Genomic DNA, 17,008 nt, shown 5'->3' on the forward strand with positions numbered 1-17,008 from the left:
TAAGTCAGTTTTTATATGATGTAATAAGGTGGCCCCAAGATCTCAGCATTGATCTGAAGTGATGATGTATGTATAGGCCTTTATTGATTGAAGGTTCAAGGCAACATGTTTGTGCCACAGAGGCTTCTATCAAGACAAGAGAGTTCTCTCACTTCAGGGGGTCTTCAAATGTTGACGTGACATTTCAGTCTGTCTGTCTGTGATTGTGCGTTCTCCAGAAAGAGTTTCACTCGCTCTTCGGACCCAGAGGTTTGATTCACTGCTGGGTAACAGCTTTGCATACAAATACAAAGCTGCAATGCATGTGCCGCCACAGGGACGTGCTGGCCATTGGGAAAAGCGGGACAACTCCCGAACGGCCGGTTCATTCCCTGCCGGTCCAGGCCGGCCATTAGGAATAAAAGTAAAAATAAAATGTTGGCCTTCGTTCCATTTTGGGGGCTCGGTGGCCAACAAAGTAAATCGTCACTGTCGGGCAGAAACTCCCAAGTTTCAAATTTGTCGATTTTTTTCTGCTTCATCATATAAGGCCGTCGCGCAAAAGTAGTGAAAACAGCAGATCTACAAGCACACAACGCCTCGCGGTGAGAGGCGCTGTGTGCTTGTAGATCGTCTGTTTTCACTAGTTTAGATCATTTTTAAAATGATAAATACAAAACAAACGGTTTTGGACATACAAGGTTTCCACCTGACAACAACGAAATATAACTCATGTAATTGGCCCCCTGCATGGCTTGTCACTTGTCATGATCTGAAATGGCAAATCTTTGAGTAGCAGCAGCGCTATAGAGAGAGATCTCTCTCTATAGCGCGCAATGAGGGCCTCTCCAACTCTTTTTCCCGGGCTGAATCAGGGGCCCAGCACGTCCCTGCGCCACACATTTCTACACGCACGCACGCACATGCACAACCAAGTTAATATGATTCTAATTGTTGATTTTCTCCAGAGATCTTTACTCTGTCCATCTCCCCCCTCTCCCTCTTTCTGTCTTTGTGTGAGCTTTTGCATTTGCTTTAGCAGACATCTGTGTTTACCATCTCCGCTGACAAAGACAGTGGGATGAACTCTTGACACTCACACAAGCACCTACACGCACGCACATGCATAGACATACCAGCAGTCGCAATTAAAACTTAGACTCATATACATTACTATGCTGTCTGTTCATTGCCTTCTCTTCACTTCAACCCTCAGTCTCCAGACGGTCAGAGACCAAACTTTAGGGACTGAAACTTAACCACTTAAATGTTGTATACTTTGTTGTGCAGTATGTCAAATCGTGAATCTAGCAGATGTACACACAATGTGTCACATTGCAATGCATTGTGAGCTTTTTAGAAATTCTATTTTCACCAAACGTTTACCTATATTTGCAGAATAAACCGTAACCAATTCACTGATTGTCAAATCCCGCCCCATTCTGCTCTGTTACTAAGTAGTACAAATTACCCTGGCCAGATTGTTTTTATAGTGGCAGTGAATGGGGGGAGGGGGTATTTTCATTGCCTCATTATTGCAATTTAAAGTACCAAAGGAAAAACATCTAGGTGATATTAATAAAAAGGGAAGACAAAGGTACAGTAGCTACATTGCAAAACAGGGGGTTTCCCCCGAAAATATATGTTTAACTTTTAATTTGTTTAATCCCAGTGGGACAGAATCACCATGGCAGATTCTTTTATAGTGGAAGTGGATGAGGGAAAAAGATTTTTCATAGCCTCATTACAGCTATATAAAGTACCAAAAAAAACACATCTACGTGATATTAATAAAAAGGGAAGAAAAAAGTACAGTAGTTACATAGGAAAACAGTAGTTTCCCCCCGAAAATATATGTTTTAACTCATTCTGTGCCAATGACGTCTCTTGACGTTTTTTTTCAAATGCCCTGGGTGCCAATGACGTCTCATGACGTCTTTGGTGTTTTTTGTATAGAAAAAAAAATCATTTTTTCTTTTTTTTTAAGATGTCAAAATGACCTGAGATCAGAGAGATGCTTTTCTCTGTTTGTGTGTTGGCTCCCTCGTTTAGCTGATTGAGAAAATGTGTGTTCATTCTAGTGGATGGACACTTTTTTTGATTCAAACAGCTCTATCTCTGGAACCATTTGTCTGATTGACAAAATTATTTTTGCCACTGAATCACAACAACTGTGTCTGTTTCTGTGGGGGAAAAAATTATAAAAAAAAAAACATATTTTTTCATTGCATAGTAAAGAAAAACATACAAAACAGTGGCACAGCTACCTTGGAGCCATTTTGGCATTTGGCACAGAAAGAGTTTAATTAGTTTAATCCTCTGGATCAGGCAGAGGAGAGAAATAGAAAGAGAAAGTGCAGTGCATCTTGGGTAGGAAGATGACAGCCAGCCTATAGTTCTACTCACATAATAGGCTGGCTTTCGTAATTCTGCCCATTTAAAATATATGTACCCAATCGAAACTCTTAGTTACATTGATAAGGTCCATGTGAACTAGTCTGTTGAAGCTTATTCATTATAATGAGCGAAATCGCTATCACCTCGCAGGGCCGTACTGCACGCTCGCCGTATTCCACAGTGCGCACCGTGGTGGAAGAGCTGAAGCAACATTCTCCCACTGCAGAACTCCACCCCCGATAGCAAAAAGTGAATGATTTTTTCTGGTTGGCCAGTCAGGGAGTCTCAGGGACCAATCAGAAGGCTGACAAACGGTGGATTCTGCGTTTGGTGGTATACTGTAACAATAAATCACTTTCGTTAGTTCAAAACCGAACAACAGCATTTAAATCAATTTTATATCCAATCTGTGATGATATAATTATTTCAGAAAACATATCAATAAGCTAATCAATGATGATTAATCAATTATCTTTAACACCCAAAATCCAGATCTGATCCTCTCAGCTAGGGATTAAATTAACTCTTTGGCTTAGTGCAGGGGTCCTCAAATACAAATCTTGAAGGTCCAGAAATATTTTTTTGAAACAGGTCCGGGTCCGAAAAAAAAGGCGAAGGCGAAATAAGGCGGATACATTTATACAGTATGTACTGTATGTATGTATGTTTATTTTATAATCATTAGAATTGTTTATTTTAATTATTATTATTATTATTTGGAACTTTGGAAATCTCAGTTGGAACTGTTACCCCTGCTACCCGATGCTGGATAAGCGGTTGAAGATGGATGGATGGATGAATGGATAATTATTTATGCATGTAGAGTAGGCTACATTATTTACATTTATTGTGTAGCAATAAAACACTGGCTTATAGTTTAATTATTGGAAACTAAAGAGCATGAATGCAATATTAGGCTTGTCGTTCAGAATGGAAAATAAAGTGAAACTTAGCGTGAGGGGGAGAGGATTACTTGACATTCAGTTGACACACGTACTGCACAAGCCAGACTGTGCTTGTTGCAATGTCAAATGGCCAGTCAAATCAGGGTTAACGAGTCATAGTTATTAACCTAACACAGCCTAGGATAGCTGGCAATAATATGCGACGACACATCACATTGTTAAAGACGCATGATCACGCATCGCGAGTTTCGCGACCATTTCTCGTCTAATGCAAGCAGTTGGAGCCTTACATCGTGGATATTAATGTGTTGCTGTTGTCCTCTCCAATTGAACAGCCAAAGGTAGAAGATCTCTAAGTTATTAATCCAGTGGGAGCAATGGTTTCCAAGAGGTTTTAGCAACTTTTTCAGGCAGCGAGCGGCATGAGTGTGTGGAGAGGGGAGGGGAGGGGGGAGCAGCATGGAGAGCGCTGCTTCGGAGGGAAGGAAAACCTTTGATCTACAAGCCCACAGCACGTTGCACCCGCTACGCTTTGTGGGCTTGCAAATTGGCGTAGGGGTGTGTCTTGTGAGCCTGTGTACGTGTTTGAGCGAATGAGCACATACACACCCACGCACACACAAACACAAATCACACACAGTCAGTCCGATCGTCAGATACAACTGTGCGGAGATTTCTCAGAAATGTGCCGCGGTCCGGACGGAGGTGCGCCTGGGTCCGGACATGGACCGCGGTCCGCCTATTGAGGACCCCTGGCTTAGTGGATTGACATTTTTTTTTTTTTTTAAGATTTGTTTTTGGGCTTTTTTTTATGCCTTTATTCGATAGGACAGTAGACTGACAGGAAATGGGGAGAGAGATGGGGAATGACATGCGGCAAAGGTCGTCCGGATTGGGAATCGAACCGGCGACGCCAGCAGGCATCATAGCCTAGTATATGGTACGCACCTTGACCACCAGGCCAGCGGGCGCCCCAGTGGATTGACATTTTAATCGTTATCTTATCTTTTATCAAGATAAAGACACTCGAAATAATCGCATCGTGGAGATTTTAATTTAGCATGTATTGTACTCTGATACACTAGTGACTAGGATGAATAAGCTTTTGTTGGCATTTTAAGTTCCAAGCATATTTTGATTATCACAGTAATATCAAGCATTTGTTTTGCACGAAAAACACTCCTCCAAAATAAAAACAATCAATCAATCCACTGAACAGAACATCAAAATGTGAATATTAATTGACGAGAAAGTCCATATCGTGCTTTGAAGATTAGATATCTGTTACAGCAATTTATTTCCCTGTGTGTTTTAATCCGTTAAAAAAAGTAACCTAAAAAGTGTCAACTCTCTCTTTAAAAAAAGAAAACATATCTCTGCCTTCTCATACAAAATTCTGCAAATTGACCCATTTTCTTTATTCATATTTAGACTACTAGCCTTAGTTTGTGTGGATGTATGCAAATAGATTGAGCCTGTGGCAAAAGTAAAAATGATGTCTTACTATAGTTTTTATTTTAACATATTGTGGTGGTAGATCTCGGCTTACACATTCAAAGAAAAAGTGCTCATTATGGGCTTGAAAAGGTTGGTTGTAGGGATGGGACGATATGAAATTGTCATATCCCGATGATTGTGACAAAAGAAATCGTGATTTACGATATTATCGCGATAATCAAAATCCATTATCCTGGGGCAGAACATTGCCAAAAAATAGCAGATCTACAAGCTCACAACGCGTTGCAACGCAACGCGTTGTGAGCTTGTAGATCAGCTATTTTTTGGCAAAGGCATTTGATAGAGAGTGAAAAAAAGACTGTATCAAGTACATATATTATAAGTACCTTTTACCGATTATAGAGGGTTTAAGTGGTACCGGATATGCAGCTCAGCAAATAAAAGGTGAATTGATCCCAGGGCATGATGAAGGACGATATCACAATAAATGAAATCTCCACAATACGATTATCGTGAGTGTTTTTTATCACGATAAACGATAATATCGCGTATCGTCCCATCCCTGGTTGGTAATGCAAAGTGTAAAGCACTTTGGCTAAAGGTGCTCTGCAAATGCACCATTTACTGTAACAAAGTATTTATATTTATATACCCAGTAAGCTTAACATAGTTGAAATAGTATACAATCCAGTGCCATTATAGATCCAGAGAAGTATTTTTCTTACATTATGTCTAGACAGCAGCTCTCTTTACACTTCCAGTGCAGGTTTCCTATCAATTTGTCATATCTTGACTCTGATCTAATTCTATTTCTGTGTGTGTGTGTGTGTGTCTCTCTCTCTCTCTCTCTCTCTCTCTCTCTCTCTCGCTCTCTCTCTCTCTCTCTCTCTCTCTCTTGCTCTTTTGCTCTCTGCATGTCTCTCTGCTGTCATCTCTCATCCTTTGTTTGCACCTAGACTTAACTGTCAGAACCGTAGTCTGGGAAAAACAGAAATATACAGCAAAATGAATAATGAAGTTCGTGGAAGTAGATACAGAGATACCGAGAAGATGAGGTTGGGGGGGGGCGGAGTGCGAGTGAGGGTGCGAGTGAGTGAGCTTTAGACCTGTCACCTATTATTACATATTGCCTGTTGCAATTATTTGAGATAATCGCAATTATTTTCCCAAAAAAAGCAAACATTTTTAGAAAATAGTAGAAAATAGCCGATCTCTTCCGTGTTGCATCACGACAAGTTGTGGGCTTGCAAATTGTTTCCACTATTAAAAAAGATTGATAGACTAGACCGATACCGATCACCCATCAACTGGAATCAGTATCTGCCAATACCGATATTCCCGATCACAGCGTCAAATCCATAAATTCTTCTATTAATTGTGTTACTGTAGCATTATATATTTAATGATTCTTCTTACAAAACATTGACATTGTATATTAAGTATAAACATTAGGAGATTGCAGGCTGAGGTCCTTTAGTGTCCAATTCAACTTGTAGGAGTTGAAGCTGATGTTACATTCAGCCCACAGACAAATATTTTGAAAATAGCTGATCTAGCTGGTAGATCGGCAAAGCCGATACCGATCAAAGCCAGTAGAGGCATTATCGGCCGATCACGATCACTCACCGATCAATCTGCACATCTCTACATGTGACTAATTTCTTTGTTTATATAAAAGTTATTTGCCATTTAGATTTTTTGTTTACGATGCCTTAATGCTACACAGGAATGCAATTCTAGAATCATGACACCCCTTGCGTGCGTGCGTGCGTGCGTGCGCGAGACAATGTGTGACAGGGGAATGTGTGAAGTGAAGGATCGTTGTGAGTCACATAAAAAGTGTCTAGAGAGAAGAGAGAGCTGTTGTCTGTCTTTATATCCTGTCAGACTGCAGCTGGAGCACATTGAGTAGAAGGTCATTGTGTGTGTGTGTGTGTGTGTGTGTGTGTGTGTGTGTGTGTGTGTGTGTGTGTGTGTGTGTGTGTGTGTGTGTGTGTGTGTGTGTGTGTGTGTGTGTGTGCGTGTGTGCGTGTGTGCGTGCGTGCGTGCGTGCGTTTATGTGTGCATGTGTGCGTGCACACGTGCGTGTGTGAGACTATTTGTCTGACAAGGCTCAGGTGCAGAAGATGGGTTTGATAGGTTTTAAATATACCAGGCTGACATATTATTCTATCCAAAGTCTAACTCCGGGGCTGAGCGTGTTCCTGGGGGCATGGGGAGGGTACAGATAAAGCACGATCGAATCCAACTAAGCCTCGTAGCCGGCAATTTCCAAAGGATTCCGAACACTGTAGCGTTATTACTTTCCTCTCAAAAATGTTGTGTGCCCATAAGAAAGCTGTCATCACTGCTGCTCTGCCACGAGCCTCTGGATCTGGTGCCTTTCATACACAATATAAAGTTTCCATAACTACTGCTCCTAAAGCCAAAGGCAGTATGCTCTGTATAGCTTATTTTCCCACGCTGCATCGTGTTGGTGGGATTAGATTTGCGGCCTGTTCACACTATCTGTGGGACCAGGAATGAAGAGTCAGGAAGTGTCTGAATAAACTACATGACGTTTGGCGTCTACACAAGCCAAATGCAACAGTTGTGCTTATAGCTCTATTGCTGTGCTTCAAATAAACTCTTGACTACAGTATGGAGCCATTGCCAGTGGGGATGGATTCCTGTGCTTTCCACTGAAGGACAATTGACCATCAATACCCAATGGATAGAACACTTCCATATAGAGCTATTTCACTACATTCATAACCTTGCTCAAAGACGGCTAAGTTACGGAGGAGTTCAGTGATGCCTTGATCAATACTGTCTTCACCAAAGGAAAAGATAGAAGGGTCGGCCTCCTCTCTGCAAAATACCAGCCAACTGGGCTAATTTGATGTGTTCAAAGTAGTTAAATGGTGCATTCATATAGCGCCTTTATCCAAGGGGCACATTACATTTACACACCAAGCCTGGGATAGAACTGGGAACCCTTCGGGAATCCTCCGACCACCTAACCCTAACCCTAACCTCAGTAAAACTAACGCTGGTGAATGCTAACCTGGTGAAATGCTAACCTGCCGACGCTGGTGAATGATAACCTGGTGAAATGCTAACGTGCCGATGCGGTCAATGCTAACCTGGTGAATGTTAACCTGGTCGGACTAGCGGGAGGTCGAACCAATGCGCAGTCCCCGATCTATCCCTAATTGTTTGATTGACTGTGTTTCAGTCTCTTCTTAAAAAAAACTTGGTCTTTCTTGACCCAACCAATGCACTTATTAGAGTCGCAAAATATATTATAATGAATTCTGACACGGGGGACGTTTCCACGCTTGTTTTGTTGGACTTGATTTGACACTATTGATCGTAACATTCTCATCAATAGATTATAGCATTGGGTTGGCATATCTGGGATAGGGCTGTCAACTGAGCTCAGACATCAAACATATAATTTTCCGAATGTCTGTCTGTCCGTCCGTCCGTCCGTCCGTCTGTCTGAGTGTCCGTCTGTAACAGTGTTTCTCCTCAGTGGCTGGAGCAATTGATCTGAAATCGCATCACCATTAGCATATGAACACACCTGACATAACTGTGAAGCCCGTTTGTCACTTTCACAAATCGTATGCTGTATATTAGCATTTTTCTGGTGTATCTACTATCTATTCTGCATCTAGCATGAGGCATATCTATTCTGCATCTAGCATGAGGCAACATGTTTAACCAGCTGTGTGTGTGTGTGTGTGTGTGTGTGTGTGTGTGTGTGTGTGTGTGTGTGTGTGTGTGTGTGTGTGTGTGTGTGTGTGTGTGTGTGTGTGTGTGTGTGTGTGTGTGTGTGTGTGTGTGTGTGTGTGTGTGTGTGTGTGTGTGTGTGTGTGTGTGTGTGTGTGTGGGGGGCGTGGGGGGGGGGTGGGGGGGGGTTGTCTGGCCCTGTTACAGATGTTGTCCAAAAATCATGCAGATCGGTACACAGTATCTCTGTAGCCATTAAACGAAACGGGTATTTCTTACATTGATGCTCCTACATATTATTATGTAAGCACCAGTTAAAGTTACTTTCCATCCCTCATATACTGTGTGCACAGTGCACAGTGCACACCCCATAACCCACACACTGCACATCATTTCAGAGCTCATATCTTTGAACGGGTAAGAGCTAGTTACATTAGAATTTTGGTCTTACAAATTGGCTGATTCTCAATTGTTATTCTATTATATTTTGCATAGAAAATGGTGCACATGCATACAATGTCAGAAGTGGTCAGTATATCCATAAGAGAGCGCTCCCTGCAGATTGTCAACTGTAAGCCGCTGTAGCTTTGTGTGTGTGTGTGTGTGTGTGCGTGCGTGCGTGCGTGCGTGCGTGCGTGCGTGCGTGCGTGTCTGTCTGTCTGTCTGTCTGTCTGTCTGTCTGTCTGTCTGTCTGTCTGTCTGTCTGTCTGTCTGTCTGTCTGTCTGTCTGTCTGTCTGTCTGTCTGTCTGTCTGTCTGTCTGTCTGTCTGTCTGTCTGTCTGTCTGTCTGTCTGTCTGTCTGTCTGTCTGTCTGTCTGTCTGTCTGTCTGTCTGTCTGTCTGTCTGTCTGTCTGTCTGTCTGTCTGTCTGTCTGTCTGTCTGTCTGTCTGTCTGTCTGTCTGTCTGTCTGTCTGTCTGTCTGTCTGTCTGTCTGTCTGTCTGTCTGTCTGTCTGTCTGTCTGTCTGTCTGTCTGTCTGTCTGTCTGTCTGTCTGTCTGTCTGTCTGTCTGTCTGTCTGTCTGTCTGTCTGTCTGTCTGTCTGTCTGTCTGTCTGTCTGTCTGTCTGTCTGTCTGTCTGTCTGTCTGTCTGTCTGTCTGTCTGTCTGTCTGTCTGTCTGTCTGTCTGTCTGTCTGTCTGTCTGTCTGTCTGTCTGTCTGTCTGTCTGTCTGTCTGTCTGTCTGTCTGTCTGTCTGTCTGTCTGTCTGTCTGTCTGTCTGTCTGTCTGTCTGTCTGTCTGTCTGTCTGTCTGTCTGTCTGTCTGTCTGTCTGTCTGTCTGTCTGTCTGTCTGTCTGTCTGTCTGTCTGTCTGTCTGTCTGTCTGTGTTCACATGTTGAACACGATCCTTTTCCACTAATGCAGTCAATATAAATGCTATCCAATATAATGGTTAGAATATCAGATTATCTACATGTCAACTAACTGAACTGCTGTCTTAGGTTAATAATGTATTCGGGTCATTTCATGTAGCTTGCAGCCAATTCCAATATTATATAAAGGCCACATTCCCCAAACTAATACAATACATTAAATCATCTATTTGAACCCTAGTGTCCCTATTTTGGGCATGTCATAATAGGCGTAAACCTTTCGGTGAAGATTATGGGGAAAATCACACCCGTGTGAACTGAGCGGTGGAGTCTGTGCGCGTGTGTGTGTGTGTGTGTGTGTGTGTGTGTGTGTGTGTGCGCGTGCGTGCGTGCGTGTGTGTGAGTGTGAGTGTGCCTTGCCTGTTCTGGCCTGGCCTGAACAACAGCGCCCCTCCCTTAACATGTGTGGTGAGAAAAGGTACTACACCGCTTGAGGCTACATACAGACCCACCCACCCACATACATACATACATACATACATACATACATACATACATACATACAAACAAACATACATACCTACACACACGGCCACGCTATGGAGACGGTGTGACCACCGCTCAAAAAAATAAGGCAACCAAGGATAGACCCCTAAGGGACGCTGGTCAATGAAGTGCATGGCGTTTAAGTAGTTACAAATCATCTCAACTTTCTCCACACCTTATTTCTGTGTCAGAAAGCAATGGCAAACTCTGTGTCATGTATCCCCAGTCTCTCTCTCTGTCAGATCATCGTTAACATTTGTCCTATTTATCCTATTTTTATCTCTTTTATTCTGTTTGCTGCTGCTACACACAAGTGAAAATCTCTACTTGCATACTGTATATCAGGGGTCTTCAACGTTTTCAGGCCAAGGACCCCTTAGTTGAGTGAGAAATGAAGCAGGGACCCCCACAACCTGTTCATAGATTCCATATAGTTTCATCGTTTGACAGCACAGTCATCAGTGTATTTTGGATTCATGTCAATTTGTGTTTTCAGATATTTAACCACTTGAACCGTCAATACTTAAATAAACTTGACCTTTCACTCTGTACTTAGGCTGCCCTTTTTTCCCCTCTACACCAAAGCTCTTTGCCCAAAAATTGCTGATCTACAAGCTCACAACGCCTCGGCGTTGTGAGCTTGTAGATCTGCTATTTTTGGCTAAAGTTTTCAGAATAAGGACACTATAGGGTTCACATGGTTAATATAAAAAAGGAGAAAAAAGTTTCTATCACACAAATATTTGGAGGACCCCCTATAGTAACTCTGAGGACCCCCTGTTGAAGACCCTTGCTGTATATCCTATCCAGGATCATTGGTGTCGGTATTTTGATTATGTTAATGTGACCACATCTAATAACCTGACTTTCGCCAGATGGTGGCAGCATTGCGTATATAACGCTCTGCTTTACCATCTGGGCTTGCTCGGCCAGAGTTGATAACACTCGTAAAGTCCCGGGCCGGACCAATCAGCGGCAGCTATGGGCGGGCTCTGAGCGGCTCTGAGCCAATAGAGTCTGATTGCAGACCACGTGGAAACCCAGGAGGCGGATTCTGGGTGCAACGTCATGCATGAGGCCAATATGAGTGTATGGAGTTGGCACTCTCAGACTGTGATAGAAACGGCCACATCCAATCACCTGCTACAGAAATTCAAAAAATGGCCCGCCCCTTACATCGAGTCTGCCCGAGAGAGCCCAGATGTAAGGCAGAGCGTTACGCACTGCTGCAACTATCTGGCGAAAGTCAGGTTACACATCTAATGCATTCTTGAACCAATCTTAAGTTCAATATTAATTGAACCTGTCCCTCCTTCTCTTCTCCTCCCCAGATCATTGATGAAGACGACACCCAGTTCATGACCAACTGCCCCCCTGCTGTGACAGAAAGCACCCCCCGCAGGCGCACCAGGATACAGGTGTTCTGGACCGCCCCACCCACTGGGACCGGCTGTGTCATTCTAAAGTGGGTTATTGTCTACTTTGTTGCCAATGCCATAGTAATGTACTTACACTTCTAATCTGAAAAGATGCATGGTTCATCTTTTCCCTATTGGTGCAAACCATTATGAATTAATGGGGTGATAGATGATCCAGTGGAGTGCCCAGGATATCAGCCATGCATTGGATGCTGCACAAACCTTCATAGAATATGGCCCCTGTTGAAGCAGTAGTTTTTGTTTTGTAACACTGATTATTGATTATAGCAGTGGTCCTCAACCTTTTCAGGCCGCAACCCCCCAAATAATCATATTTTAACTGGGGACCCCCTCACCCTACGAGCACTAAGAGTTGAGGCAACAGGCTATTAGACTAATGTTAACTCCATATACAAATACAAAACAGAAGAAGTACAAAACTATGCTACCACATCTTTAACCATATTGTAGAAATGCTATTTCCCGTCCCAAACTTCCTTGAGTCCTGCCAGCCACAACCCATGACTGACATAGCCCTGTGTAGGCCACCCGACCTGGCTCAGGGGAGCACCCTTTTCTAGTTTGAATTGGATTGCAAAACATTGGAACAGAGTGAACTCTGTGTTTAGCCCCTGGCCCATAATACTTTGACGGCCATGCCATGATGGACACATTAATTCTTAATGTTGTTCTCACAAAGAACACCTCGGGCTGTTGTGGAATTAGAAATGAAAATCGCTAGGTAGAAAGGGAGAGATAGAGGGAGGGAGGGAGGGGGAGAGAGAGAGAGAACAGTACAGAGGGAGGGAGTATGGTTTTGAGTGAAAGCGAGCGAGAGAGGGCAGCAGATAGATTAAATGATATACTGACACTGGTACTTATAAATAATGTATTTTACTCGTGATGACAATGATTTATGATTGTACAACCATAACACGGATAGCAATTTGATGCCGTGCTACGATTGCCTTGCTTTATCAATATTTTGTCAAGTATACAGCAAGTGTGATTCAGGCCACCTCAGTAAACAAACAAAGCTCGCAATGCTCTCCCCTACTTCACCGCAAGCTGTAGCCTCGAATACAAGATGTGACCATGAGATACTGTATATCAGTGAAAGAGCTTCAAATTTTGTGCTTTAACTATTGAAAAATAGCAGATATACAAGCTCACAGCGCGGCACTCGAGCTATTTTTGAAAGATCATGAAAATGTTTCAAATCTTTGAATATTTCAAATTCTTCTACGTTTTTTTTTTGGGGGGGGAGGGGGGGGGGGGGGAACGATGTTTCTATGTCAGTGGTGCTCAAACTTTTTCATGTAAAGGACCCCGAAAATTATATGTATTTGGCCACGGACTCCCATCTCAAAATTTGGATCACAAATGTTTGCTTAAAAAATACATATAGGCCTATTCAAAGATTTGCACACATTTTCACGAGTTTTCAAAAATAGCACATCTACAAGCTGTGCCGCGCTGTGAGCTTGTATATCTGCTATTTTTCAATAGCTAAAGTATAAAATAATTAAGGCCCCTCCACCTTGGGCCCTAGCAACTCAGTCCCCCCCCCCCCCCCTTGTGATGCCTCTGACAGTTAGTATAATCGGTCCATCTCAGTCTTCTGTCTATCTCACACCTCTCTTCTCATTTCACACCTCAAAGGGAAGACATAACCTCTTTGTTAGACACGGTAACTCTTCCTGACTCTCCCTTACCTCCGCTCTTTGACAACATAGACTGACAGCTGTTATTTATAATATTTGTCTCACAGATGGCATACAGCCATTCATTCCGCTGTTTGTTTTTCCTATAAATCCAGCCTTGCGTAGGCGAAAACATCTGCTATGCAAATCTCGGCTCATATTGCTGTCATGTTCGTCAGCTTACAGCTTCAGTATTACCTCATAGAAGCTGCTCTTCGTCTCTCTACCTCTTCTTCTCTCTTGTGGACTCATGTTCGGTCTCCGGCTACCTCAATCCCTCACTCACATTTTCTCTCTCTCTCTCCCCAGCTCCCTCCCTCCATCCATCACTCTCATTCTCTCTGTCTCTCAGGTCAACTGCCTCTTCTCTGTTGCTCTCACTCCCTCGCCTGCACTCTTTAATAGACAGACATCTTGTCTCTCGCACCGTAAAGCACACGTTTATCAGCTTAGTTCCAGACACGTCAAGACTATAACTCCAGTTACTTTGTCATTTTTGGGTTATTTATATATCGTCGTTGTCGGGTGGAAACCTTGTATGTCCAAGACCGTTCATTTTGTATTTATCATTTAAAAAATGAACTAAACTAGTGAAAATAGCAGATCTACAAGCACACAACGCCTCGCACGCGGTGCGAGGCGTTGTGTGCTTGTAGATCGACTGTTTTCACTACTTTTGTGCGACAGCCTTGTATAATGAAGCAGGGCTTTACTTGGTGAAAAAACTTTTAAACTTGGAGATTCAAGGTTTCTGCCCGACAGTGACGATATTTAACATAATGGTTTATTGCAGGAATCCTTGAGGTTGTAAATAGACCTTTTTCAGAGCAGACTTTTTCATAAACAGTAAACACTGCTGAGGGTAATGGCATTAGTTGTGGTTGTGCTTCATGTTATCATGCTGGCAATTAACCCATTTAGGCCTGACCTATAAGTTTTCTGAAAAATATCAAATATTATTCAAAAATTAAAAAAACAAATATGTTGTTACACACTGTACAGTACATGTACTGTACACAAAAATGTGTTCCCGGCTTGATACATACCAAAGAAAAGTTAAACTACAAAAAAAAAGTAACTATCATTATTGGACGAAGATCTGCCAATTTGAACGTTGTTAATGTCATTGATGAGACAGTGGATGGCACATTTGTAAAAACATCAGTAAGTGAAAGACAGAATTTTCTATAGAAAAGTGACACTCGCTTAATTGAAACCCATTCGCTTTATTAAAACCCCATGATTTTTCAGCCAGTTAGATCTCACCAAAAATCTTTTGCGTGTACATGATGTGCCTCTATCCAACATCCTCAAATGTACTTGTGCATACGCAGGTTGATTGACAGTTTTTGTGCACTTTCTGTGTGCGTAATCCATTCTCTGTGTTAGGTCTGATGAGCTCAGGCCAAATCTGATCTTTGATCTCCGGAAAAGCCTCTCTTTAGGCTAGACAGAGAGAGAGAGAGAGAGAGAGGTAGAGAGAGACAGAGAGAGAGAGAGACCAATTTCGGTGTTGTTGTGCAGCAGTCCTCCATCTCTTTATGCTTTATGCTTTAATTCCTTCCAAACCTCCCGGGCCAACCATAATGTTGTTATGCCTTTCGGCCTCTGTGTGCTCTTTGACAATTGCGTCTTACAACTGCACTCTTTTAAAGGGATATGAAACACAAAATCACCTTTTCTATAAATATATATTATATATATAATAATTGAGTCACTTGTGATAGGGAGCGACGATATGGTTAAGTTTGCCCATAGGTGTGTGGATTCAGAGCTTTCTGCTGTCTCTGTAGCCATTTCTGTGTATTTCTAGTTTCTGGGTAGAAAATAAATATTTGGCGCCACTCATTACATATTTGATCTCTGCATTCCATTAGTTCGGCGTGACGTGGCATATCTAATTAATATTAACGTTTGTTTTATATAGATTTGTATCAAGGGGGGGCGTGGTTTCACTGTATGCTACATTCAGCCTGAGAGCAGAGCCAGTGACTCCGTCAACAGACCGCCCAGTTACACTGTGGTGGTGTGGTGCACTGGTATCTGCGTTTCCTGGTTCTCTCTCACAACACAAGTCAAGTCACAAGTCAGACAGTTCTTTAGATTTTAGGGTAGTTACCACTGTGTGTTTACATGCCGTGGCCCGTGGAGAACGCTGTGCGCGCGGCTGCTGTCTCGACCGTGGGGCAGGGCTGTTGCTGTTCGACTCAGTAGTGGAAAGTAACACTTACATGTTGGAAGTATATTAATATTGCGTTGTAGAAACACCCTGTTACAAGTAAACATCCAGGATTCAAAATGTACTCGTAAATGTAAAAAATAGACGATCTACAAACTCACAACACGTCGCGAAAGTGTCGTCGGCTATTTTTTGTGCATGTGGACGTTGTGTGTGTGTGTGCGCACTGTAAACACACACACACACACACACACACACCACACACACACACACACACACACACACACACACACACACACTACACACTACACAGTCAAGAAATAGCCGACAGCGTTGGCGTCCATTGCATCAGCCTCCGGTTCTCCCCGCGGATAAGACAGCTCGACGTCCACACACAGAGCACGGCGGGAGAACGTTTAAAAACCATGCATAAAAGCTCAGACAGCTTGTTTGTAAAAGACTTGCACATTTTTACCGGTAAAATATACTGGAGTTGCAATATCTTTATCGTTTTTCCACCTGCAGTGCCTAGTTTTAATTATGGTTTCCGAAATGCAAACAGCAAGTGCGGACAGCTCAGTCACTCTGTGGCTCCTTCGTGTGTGATAATGATATGCAGTATGCATGCATTTTTTTCTCACCTAAACAGGTTTTTGCACTTCTTTTCATTACATTATTTCCCCAAGCTTAATTGTGTTTGATAATGTTAATAATAAAAAAATAAACCCCTAAAGGGTGAACCAAGTCATACACGAAGCAGAGGTCCTGCTCCACCCTGAAGGGTTCATATTCCAATAATGTCCATCTTACATTATCCTGCTTATTACACAGCTACTTACAAATGAAATCAATAATTAAGTAAAACATTATTATATTGGCCGGACAATGTTCTGTTATACAGATGTAACAGACCACAGAATGCCTAGATTGAACGTTCAAAGTCAAGTATTCAACAAAACATCTAATAAAAGAGTACATTTATAATGGATTCTTAGATTCCCAACTCTATGTTTGAATATAGACTGGATTTGAACAGGTATTTGCTGGAAACTCTGCTAAACATTTCTACTACAGCACTTATTTTATTTCCATTGTGACAGGAACAGCGAGTCACTTTGATATGCTCTTTGACAGTACATTATTCTAGCACTGCTTTCATTTTGGGAAGCTTGGTTTCATTTGAGCAGCTGTATTGTGAGACACTGTTGCATTAAAAAGCATGAACAATGGCAGCAACAAGAACACACCTCTTAAAGAACTGGAAGGAGGATTAAGCTTAATTTATAATCCATCGAACAATGCTGTCGATGACAGATCTACAAACTAACACTAGCCTCGTTTACATGCACACGTCTCTTCCAATCTGATTAAAATAAACCTGATTGAAGGGTGAGATC

At 42.4% G+C, this 17,008-nt stretch overlaps 1 protein-coding gene across 2 annotated transcripts in view; it reads left to right on the forward strand.

Annotated features, from left to right (window-relative positions):
- Positions 1–17,008, forward strand: part of LOC308293503 (spondin-1-like) — a gene marked incomplete at both ends in the record, with an annotated part of 111,021 nt that overhangs the window by 16,516 nt on the left and 77,497 nt on the right. For both annotated transcript variants that reach the window (XM_080736066.1, XM_080736067.1), the window contains one exon: positions 11,643–11,776. In XM_080736066.1, the coding sequence (XP_080592192.1) occupies positions 11,643–11,776 (134 nt within the window). The remainder of the gene's footprint in view (positions 1–11,642; positions 11,777–17,008) is intronic.

This window comes from Nannobrachium achirus, assembly GCF_963921795.1.
Source record: "Nannobrachium achirus genome assembly, chromosome: 11".
In the NCBI taxonomy this organism is placed as follows: Eukaryota; Metazoa; Chordata; class Actinopteri; order Myctophiformes; family Myctophidae; genus Nannobrachium; species Nannobrachium achirus.